Source organism: Adiantum capillus-veneris, chromosome 14 (genome assembly GCF_014529385.1).
Source record: "Adiantum capillus-veneris isolate H3 chromosome 14, ASM1452938v2, whole genome shotgun sequence".
In the NCBI taxonomy this organism is placed as follows: domain Eukaryota; kingdom Viridiplantae; phylum Streptophyta; class Polypodiopsida; order Polypodiales; family Pteridaceae; genus Adiantum; species Adiantum capillus-veneris.
Window position 1 is genome coordinate 133338761 of NC_140944.1, and position 10640 is coordinate 133349400.

Below are 10640 nucleotides of genomic sequence, written 5' to 3' on the forward strand. Positions count from 1 at the left end.
CAAGAAGAACTACACACGCACATGAATTGGCAAGGCCAATTGTGCCAATAGCAGAGGCCAATGAGAAAAACATAACACATGAAAATCGATGCTAAAATGCAATGAAACTGCTAATGCATGCCCTACGCTATCAAGCTACCCTCTACACTAAAAATCCCCTATGTTAACAAGTCACTATGCTAACAATCCCCTACCTTGACAAGCCCCTATGTATTTTGTACATCATCTAGATAAGATGATATTTTTTTTGTGGTGGTGTCAAATTTTTGAGCATGGTACCTTGTACATTGGCTTCCATACATCTCTTGCTATAATTTTTATAAGAATGGTAAGCATTGTACAGTGCTATAAACTATAGTAAAGTGCCTTAGGAGTGCTTTGAAAGTGCCTCGAGCATGCTTTGAAGTGCTTTACAAGTGTTCTTAAAATCACTCCAAAAGTGATCTGAAATGCTATAGAGTACATTAGTAGTACTTCAATAGAGGTCTAAAGTGGCCTAAGGTGTTGTTGTGTAATGCCTTAAAAGTGTTTCAACACTATTGTAGAGTGCTTTGAACATGTTGCAAACTATTGGGAAGTGTTGCAAAGGGCTTAAGAAGCTTTTCCATGTGCTAGGAATTGATGAAAGTGCTCTAATTGTTTTTTGATGGATTACCATTGATTTCAATACTTTTGTGTGTTGTATTCTTAGGTACCCCCACTTTTCCACATGGTCTTCGTGGGTGCATTTCAACATTGGCCCTTTCTCCATGAATTGGAAAACTTCAATATGTCAAGATTGTTGACAACTTGCTGCAAAATATTCAATGCTCAAAATTTTGAAAATTTTGATATGACTAGTGCGTCCGAACGTGCCAAATCCCTAAGGTAGACTCCCGGATCACGTATCTCCGAGTCTGGGTGTTAGAGATATGCCAAAAAATATCCAATTTCGACTCGAAAAGGTAGCATAAACTTACTGTTGTTGCACCTGCTGTAATTTTGGTCAAAATTACAGAAAATGGACATCACCATCGCATTTAGAATGTGCCAAAACCCCTATCTAGACTCTTGGATCATATCGATCCGACTCCGTGTGATGGAGAGATGCAAAAAAAATAATCCAGAGCCAAAAACAGCAAAAATGAGGATCAACACTTCTTGTTCCTGATGTTTCTCCGCAGAATTCAGCAATGGCTTGCTACACAAGCTCTATATACATTGAATATACATACCTAATCTCAAATCTGCAATCTGTGTTTCTCATGTCCTGTTGTCGTCAATGCCCTTGTCGTTGCGGAGCCGTCGACTCAACCGTCATACTACACGCACGTGATACCAGTTGAAGGGTGCATGTGCGCGGATGTGTGCATGTGTGGTACAGAATACGGTGCGGTGTGCGTGCGAGAAGGAGAGAAGGAGAGAGTAGACAATGTGTGGGTAGGGTCAAGCTCTCAAATGAAGAGCTCCTTATTCTTGATATATGCACACAAGAATAAGGTGTCAGTGGGTGAACGCCCATAGCCTCGGCGATCGGGCAAGGCACAGACGCCTGTACCCCAACACTATGGAATCGTGATGTGTTAAATCCAGTGAGAACCACCACGATGCATCCCAAACTTCCAAGGTTGACTTCAATTAATATTGGCTGCTAGTTGAGCAGTTTCTCTACAAAGTCTAACCAAGGGGTTTGACAATGTAGATTTTAACCAAGGGTTTGGATTGCAAAGGAAACACCCGGGGTCACCAGTGCAATACTACTTGATTGTCACTAATTTTCAATTAGTGCTCCTAGGCCTTTGCCGGCGGGAAATTTGGACGTGTGCATTTCACTACGGGTAAGTGAACACTATGTTCAACCTCCAAGTACTCATTTGATTTGGTTTTATATATTTTTCAAATATGTTTTTGTTTATTTTTCCAAGTATGATGCATAAAATTCTATGTTTTCATCCATTTTTCTCTTTAAGAAACATGACATGATCATGTAGGAGAAAAGTATTTTGGGCTTTAGTGTCGGCCGCCCCCGCCTCGCCCCCGTGCTGGAGCCGGGACACAGTGGGCGAGGTGTCGGGGCCGGGGCCGTCCGTCGGCCGCGCGGCGGGGCGCCGGGCAAGGACGCTTTCCCTTCGCCCCGCCGCGCGGGCGGCCCCCCTCCTCCGTGCCGCGAGGCACGGGGCCGCTCGATACATAGCAACACTGAAGCTAGCTTTGTGCAAACAGCTGATGAGTACCTTGTGTGTCATGCCTCAAAATGCAATAGAAAAGTTTTCTTCAATCCAAACTTTTACCGAGTGAGAAACAAGTCATCCGACCATTTCTAGTAACAACACGTAACAGACCTCATAGAGAAAGACCTTATCGATGCAAAAGCCGCTCCAAGCCTACAGTATGTACTGCAGTTGTATCCCCAATACCATCTGAACCTTGCTTGACCTCGTCAGAGCAAGCCCCTTGCATACAGTGTACCAGATGTTTTATCAAGCCGGAACCTGAAAAGTAAACAGATTGATCAAGCACCGAGCACATCTATTTGTTGAGCATAATGTTCAATCACTTACAACAGTTGTCCAAACTCGCTTTCCATTACTCCGTAGCAATCTCTCTGAAAAGCATCACAAGGCTTGCCAATTGTAAAACATAAAACCACATATGGCCCATAAGTAAAGCTTCCTCCATACATGAAGAAAGGAAGAATCACAGGGAACTCGATGGGATAGCAAAAGCCTAAAACTCATTATAAGTCCTTGATCTCTACATGTAGGCTCTTGCAAAGTAGCTATGAGCTACAGATTTATTTCACTGATTATGAATCTTCATTTTTTAAACTATGTAAAACCAAGAAGGCCACAAATTTGATAAGATGTAAAATTCATTGGCTTTGAAGCCAGTATGATTATAACCATCAGATATAATTCAGTTTCACATCATGAACAAAATTTATTAGAGTAGTACCCATTCTAGGTGTCTCTGATTTTGTCTTCAACTTTACAAGAGAATGCTCCAATTTCTCAATATACCTAGTGGCACCCTGGTTGTGTGTGCCACTAAAAGGAAGGCATAGGTAGCCTAGCCTTCAGCTTACTGACTCTAGCTGCCTGTCATGCAAGAATAGCAGAATCAACATGGCTAGACATGTTGACAGCTCTACAGATCACTGGGATGAGTACATGAAGAAGAGGACAAATGCAACCACAACTTTACATGAGGGTGCATCCATCCATAAGGTCGAACATTACAAAGAGTGCGACCCCAAAAGTCATGCTTGAGACACCATACATTCCTCCAATATAAAACCTCTTCTTTGTGTTGAAAACTATGATTGAATTTCAAAAGCTATTCTGAGTCCGACTCTGCACTGTCCATACCCAAACAATTCTTTCCTACATTATAAACAAATGCACGTTGGAAGTTACCTTCCGTTTTTTGTCAATTATTCCTTTTCTGACTCTCTCACTCCTTATGTATGCAATGCTAGCTTATAAAAGAACTTAAACTATTTAAAGAATTAATTGAAAAATGGGAAACCCACCTGGGACTGATCGGTCATTTGCTGCTGCGCTGGCGCCTGAAGACTCTCCTCCTTAGGCCTACTACTAGGCCCAACTTCATCGTCGTGGGACGCTCTAGTTCTTATTAGAGCTCTGTCCTCATCATCAGATGTAAAATTGGCTCGGATCCTTTTAAATGCCATAACTTATTATCCTTATTAAAAGGACGTCTAATCATTAGGTAAATAATCCAAAAGCTAGACTTAACCTTTGTATCCAATTTTACCCAAATCTAGGTTAAATTTATAGTTTTAATTGGTAAATTCTTGACCTAGAAATTCCTTATTTGGCTAAATAGGCATGATAACATTTCCACAGCTTCCTTAAGGGTTTTCTAGTCTATCCTAATTTTCTATATCTTTTTCCTAATTTCCCCATCGAATCTTAAGCTTGGAATTTGCTTTTTTTGAGCTTAATATTTATTATATTTATTTTCTCTCAAAAACTTCATTTTCTTAACTTTATATCATAGGTTTACACTTACTATAATTTTTCTAAAAACTTTTGACTGCAAAGTCTGTTTATTTTAATGAATCTTTTACCAAAAATAGGACTTTTAGTCAATTATAATTTTTTAAACTCACTAATTAACTATGGTATAATTATCACAAGTAGATAAGGATATTTTTGACCTCTGGTAATTATCTTATTATTTTCCAACTTAATTATCTAATTTCCGTCTTTAATTTTCAGCTCAAAATAGTATAATTTGACTTAAATAAATATCTATACTACTTTTCTAACCTTGAAAAAATTATCAACATCTCTATATTTGGTAATCTAACTCTAATAAATAGAATGTAGTCATATAACATGATTTACTAATTTTCCCCTTTAAATTTCAGCCAAAATTAATATATTTTGACTTAGATAAATATCAATATTTGGTAATCTAACTCTGATAAATAGAATGTAATCATATAACATGATTTACTAATTTTCCCCTTTAAATTTCAGCCAGAATTAGTATATTTTGACTTAGATAAATATCAATACTAAGTTTCTAGCCTTGACATAATTATCATGGTCTTTTCAGCATGTAATCTAGCTCTGAAAAATAGCATGTAATCATATAGGATGATTTACTAATTTCCCACTTTAGTTTTCAACTAGAATTAGTATAATTTGATTTAGATAAATATCTATACTAAGTTTCTAACCTTTACATAATTATCACGGCCTTTTTATCATGTAATCTAACTTTGATAAATAGTATGTAATCATATATCATGATTTGCTAATTTCCCCCTTCAATTTACCCTAAAAAATAGTGTTTTTCTACTAAAATAATTAGCTAAGCTAATTATCTATCATTAAAATATTATCACGGGTTTTAAGATATGTTTTACCTCTAATAGTTATTTCAAAGCTTTTTGGATTAGTTTGCTATTTTCTCCCTTTTATTTTCCTTTCAAAACATTGTGTTTCAGCTGAGATAATTAGTTACACTAATTATCTAAGGTTAAGATAATTATCACAAGTTTATTAAGATGTATTTTACCTTTGATAATTATCTCAAAGCTTTTTGGATTAGTTTACTATTTTTTTCCTTGTATTTTTTCTTAAAAATAGTGTTTCTCTGATGAGATAATTATTTAAACAAATTATTTGAGGTTAAGATAATTATCACAGATTTCTTAAGATAAGTTTTATTTTTGATAATTATCTCAAAGCTTTTTCGATTAGTTTGCTATTTTCTCCCTTGTATTTTTTCTTAAAAACAATGTTTCTCTGATGAGATAATTAGTTAAACTAATTATCTAAGGTAAAGATAATTTTATGGGTTTCTTGATATGAGTTTTACCTGTGATAATTATCTCAAAGCTTTTTGGATTAGTTAGCTATTTTCACCTTTTTATTTTCCCTTAAAAACAGTGTTTCTCTGATGAGATAATTATTTAAAATAATAATTTGAGGTTAAGATAATTATAACGGGTTTCTTAAGATGAGTTTTATTTTTGATAATTATCTCAAAGCTTTTTCAATTAGTTTGCTATTTTCCCCATTGTATTTTTCCTTAAAAACAGTGTTTCTCTGATGAGATAATTAGTTAAACAAATTATCTGAGGTTAAGATAATTACCATGGGTTTCTTCAGATGATTTTTACCTTGATAATTATCTCAAAGCTTTTTCGATTAGTTAGCTATTTTTCCCCTTTTATTTTTTCTTAAAAATAGCGTTTTTTAATGAGATAATTAGTTAAACTAATTATTTGAGATTAAAATAATTATCACGGGTTTCTTAAGATAATTTTTACCTTTGATAATTATCTCAAAGCTTTTTGAATAAATTAGCTATTTTCTCCCTTTTATTTTCTCATAAAAATAGTGTTTTTTAATGAGATAATTAGTTAAACTAATTATCTCAGGTTAAGGTAATTATCACGGGTTTCATAAGATGTTTCTTCCTCTGATAATTATCTTAAAGCTTTTTGAATTAATTTGATTATTTCCCCCTTTACTTTTCTCTTAAAAATAGTGTAATTCTGCTTAAATAATTACAAGAATTACTCAGAAAATTAAAAGATAGTTTTCCTAGCATAATGACAATCTAACACAGCTTTGATAATTATCTCATCTTAATCTAAATTTAATTAATATAATTATCATTAATTTATGGTTAAAATGAGTAATTTCAACCCTAATATAATATAATAATTAATTAACTTAGTATTCCTAAGCTTAATCTCATAATCAACCGAGAATTTTGAATTAGGAGATAATTTTAGATTATAAATAGGTTTAATCTTCAATTAATTAAGAAAAATATAAATAGGTTAACATAGTTCTACTAATTAAAAAAGGTTAGTGCTAATTACCGTCGATTAACCAACTAGAGTTTTGCTCTCTAGTGATTTCTGCTTAGAGGTCCCTCTAGATGAGAGAGAATTTACCAAGGCTCCGAGTCTGTCTGAAATTGTGAAGCAAGGGGTCCTATTTATAAGTTTCTAGCACTCACAGGCTCTCATAGGTTGAAAAAGGCAGTTGCTTGCAGCTCAAGCAGCCCCAGGCTCAAGATGGCGCCCCCGCTACTAATGCTGTCTTGGGCAAGTTCCAAACAGCTCCACACAACCTCCCCAGCTTTCAGAATCGATTTCTGCTATTTTTCATGACTTTTAACGATTAAACTTGGAAATATCTGCACAATCTCTAGAACCTTAGGATAAAAAATCTTTAGCAGTAATAATTATTGAAACCATTCAATTTTACTTAACTAATTAGATTCATAGTGTAACCTTTCAGAGCCCGTAACTTTTCCAGATTTTATCGGAATTCGGTTCTGAAAAATTCTAACCATAGTAAAGCTCTGGTTACGGTTCCAAAAATACCAATATTTGCCATAGTTGGATCATTCTACATTGTTTTCATAACATCCATGTTGTCTTGTGCCTTCTGTAGTGAAGCCTGTGCATTCACATTGTGGTGGCTACCAATGTTAGGGTGGTAGCTACTTTTGGGGTGCTATAACTTAATGAGTAGTGAAAATCGAGAGAGGGACTAAGCTATAACTATGACACAATCACAAAGTTTTACATGCATAAAAGATCTTGAAAATGAGAGAAAAAAACCAATTATGAGACACTGCCATTGCAAAAAAGAAAAAAAATTGTAGATATTTGTAGGTAGTAGTAAAAAATCATCCTTGTTAATGTCATCTATTTTTAAATTTTTGCTTACAACTTGATTAATGAATCAAATTTGTAAACTTTTAAATTTATAGACTCACAAGGCTAAGCTTACCATCAATCATTAAAAAAGAGTATCATATTCTGCTGGGGTATAAAGCCCAATGTGGTCGCCCAGGTAAGTGGGCGGGCCGCCAGGTATGTACACATATTCTTTTGTAAAAACCTAATAAGAACTCACTATGCTCTACACATTACAGTAGAGCGAGTTCACCATATCGTTGTGCTCTTCTTCTCGCACTCTCTCTCGCGTCACACTTCCGCTCGTACTCCTTCAACTCGTATCAAAGCTCAGATCGAGGCACGGGGCAGCACTGCAGGAGGCTAGAGTCACCAGCTCAGATTGGAGTGAAATTCGACAGGCGAAGACACGGTCTGAATTTCATTCTGAGGTCATCTCGGCCATCGTTCGGCTTCGACAAAGGTCTGCGCAGGCCATTTTCGACTACGTGGTCTCGACGGGTGCAGATCCGACTCTGCAAATGTGGGGTTTTCGGCCTACGACTACAGGTGCTGAGGATATCGACACTCCCAGAGTGTTGATTTGTGGCTGTCTACACATCGAAGGACGGCTCACAGTTCTTGGAGGCGTGTCACATACGACACGGGCGCATCTACACACAGACTGTAGGCGACATCCACTAGTTCATCAGGTAGCTTGTGTTTGCTGCTTGGTATTCCAGATTTCATCCTGACATTGCAGGTACTTCCACATGGGATGTATTGTCAGAGATGATGTATGTCTGGTGAGGGTTTGCTAGCTGTGAGTCATGCAGCAAACAACCGCCGCAGCGGTTACAGCATACATTGGGAAATTTGTGGATGTATGACTTTGTGGGAAGTCTATGTACTGTCAGATTTACTGCAGCCTTTGTTGAGGGTCGAGTGAGGTTTTATTGAGCTGGGGGATTCTCGAATGTTGAGATCCTTTTGGTGATACAGGTCTTGGAGCGATCCCTCGAGCACCCTTAGATAGGCAGCTAGGATGTATTGACTGTGAGTTAGACAGTTGGGATTGCATCTTTGCTTTACTGCCGTTGAGGCATTGTCACAGTCTATGCTTATAGGACAGTGACAGGACAGTGAGAGACAGTACAGGTGCAGGACAGGTTTACCCGCAGCTTACAGTGTCAGAGAGACAATGTTTTTTGAGCTGTTTTTTGGTCTGTTTTTAGTACACCAGAGCCATTTTACAAAGGAGACTCTGCCAAAATTTTTGCAGAATCTGAAGCTTTCTTGGTTCATTTGACAGGTTGATATTGGTTCAGAGGTCAGTTTACAGGGGAAACTCTGCCGAATTTTTCCCAGAAAAGTAAACTACTGTGAAGCGTAGCTATGGCTGGATCACAGGACACTGCTCTTTACAATATCAAGAAGCTGATGGAACCAATTTCCCATTGTGGAAGAAGCAGATTTGGCACGTGTTGGTACAAAAGAAGCAGATAAAACCTATAAAGCTCAAGGGGATAAAACCAGAAGATATGGACGAAGATGAATAGAACGAAATGGATGAATTGGCACTTTCTACCATTATGCTGACTTTGGCAGAAAGCGTTTACTTCAATGTAGCAGACGAGATGTCGGCTTATCAAGCATGGTTAAAGCTGAGTGATCTTTACGAGAAGCAGAGTGCAGCTTCACAGGTATACTGGCTTAAGAAGCTTGTTGACTTGAAGATGAAAGAAGGGACACCTATGTCCAATCATCTGAATGAATTCAACACAATCTACAGTCAGTTGTCAGCTCAAGGTGTCAAGTTTGATGAACCTGTTAGAGCTATGTTCCTATTGATCACATTGCCGGAAAGTTGGGACACTTTTCGCACAGCTTTGAGTAATTCTGCACCTCCAGATGGTTTGAACATAGCAGGTGTAGAAGGAAGTCTACTTACTGAAGAAACCAATAGAAAGACAATGGACAAAGGCAAAGGAACAGCCTTAGTTGTCAGGGGAAGGACCAAAGAAAAGTACAAAGGTGGAAAGAGGAATCAGCCTCGTAGAAAGTCCCGCAGTGCTAAAGGCAAGAGTGACATAGAATGCTACCATTGTGGCAAGAAGGGTCACATGAAAAGAGACTGCAGAGAATGGAAAGCAGAAAAAGTCAAAGAGAAAGCTGAAGACCATGGTGAGAAGAACAAGTCCTCATTGAAGATTCAAGAAATAAATGTGACAAACACTGTTGCAGAGAATGACAGTCTAGTGTCAGGAGACATCTACTTCTTGAAGAATACAATGGACTCGGCTCTTCTTACAGCATCTGATGGAAATGCACTGAGTGACTGGATTATAGACTCAGGGGCATCACTTCATGTGTCTCCAAACAAGGAGTGGTTTACTTCTTATGTGACCACTAAAGATCATGTTCGGCTAGGCAATGGGCAGACATGTGAGATCTTAGGTGTTGGAGATGTTCAATTGAAGTTTCAGAATGGCTCTTCTTTCACGCTGAAGACTGTGAGACATGTTCCCACAATTACAAAGAGCTTGATCAGCACGGGTTTACTTGATGATGCTGGCTACGTCACCACTTTTGGACAGAACATGTGGAAGATATCCAAGGGTTCTAAGACAGTAGCACATGGAGTAAAGTCTGGAGGACTTTACATGATTTATGTATCAAATGTCTCTAAAAATGTAATCAATGTAACCGAGCAGCCGAACGTTTCTTTGTGGCATAGCCGGTTAGGACATATGTCCAAGAAGGAAATGGAAATCTTGTCTCGTTCTGGTTATTTGCCTGGCTTTTCATTTAATGATTTTGAATTCTGTGAACATTGTCTGTATGGTAAGCAAACACAGCAGCCACATAAGCATAGAAGCAGCAGAAGAGATACACAGTTGGCACTTGTTCATAGTGATTTGTGTGGACCTATGCCTAACCTATCTCTAGGGGGAGCTTCTTACTTTATGACAATTATAGATGATTACTTGAGGAAAGTATGGGTTTACTTTCTCAAGCACAAGGATGAAGCGTTTAGTGTTTTCAAAACGTTTGTGACACTTGTGGAGAATCAGAGTGGCAAGAAGCTTAAATGCTTACGCACTGACAATGGTGGAGAGTATGTTTCAAAGGCCTTTCAGGACTTTTGTGAGTCAAAAGGTATAGAACGTGAACTTACTGCTCCTTACAATCCTCCTCAAAATGGTGTTGCTGAGAGGATGAATAGGACCATACAAGAGAAGGTCAGAAGTATGTTGTCTAATGCGCAACTGCCAAATGGGTTTTGGGCTGAAGCTGTATCAACAGCTATTCATCTTGTAAATAGATCTCCTAGCAAGGTTTTGCAGAAGGATTCAGTGCCAGAGATGGTATGGTCAGGCAAAATGCCCTCATACAAGCATCTCAGAGTCTTTGGCTGTGAGGCATATACTCACGTTCCAAAGGAATTTAGGAACAAACTTGAGCCAAAGAGTAGAAAGTGCAT

The 10640-nt window shown here is 37.7% G+C and overlaps 1 protein-coding gene across 1 annotated transcript; it reads right to left on the reverse strand.

Annotated features, from left to right (window-relative positions):
• Positions 1-2361: 2361 nt before the first annotated feature.
• LOC147443164 (uncharacterized) lies at positions 2362-3260 on the reverse strand. The gene is made up of 5 exons (XM_086529799.1): positions 3184-3260; positions 3065-3077; positions 2935-2949; positions 2541-2584; positions 2362-2471 (listed from the first exon to the last, which is right to left on the reverse strand). The coding sequence occupies exons 1-5, from the start codon at positions 3258-3260 to the stop codon at positions 2420-2422; spliced, it is 201 nt and encodes a 66-aa protein (XP_086385925.1). The 3' UTR covers positions 2362-2419.
• Between the last annotated feature and the right edge of the window lie 7380 nt (positions 3261-10640).

Excerpts from the sequence above, each read along its gene's own strand:
- LOC147443164 (XM_086529799.1), bottom strand. The coding sequence starts at position 3,260 with ATGTATGGTGTCTCAAGCATGACTTTTGGGGTCGCACTCTTTGTAATG. Across the intron at positions 2,472-2,540 it reads AGCGAGTTTGGACAACTGTT|GTTCCGGCTTGATAAAACAT; the intron begins GTAAGTGATTGA and ends TTTACTTTTCAG.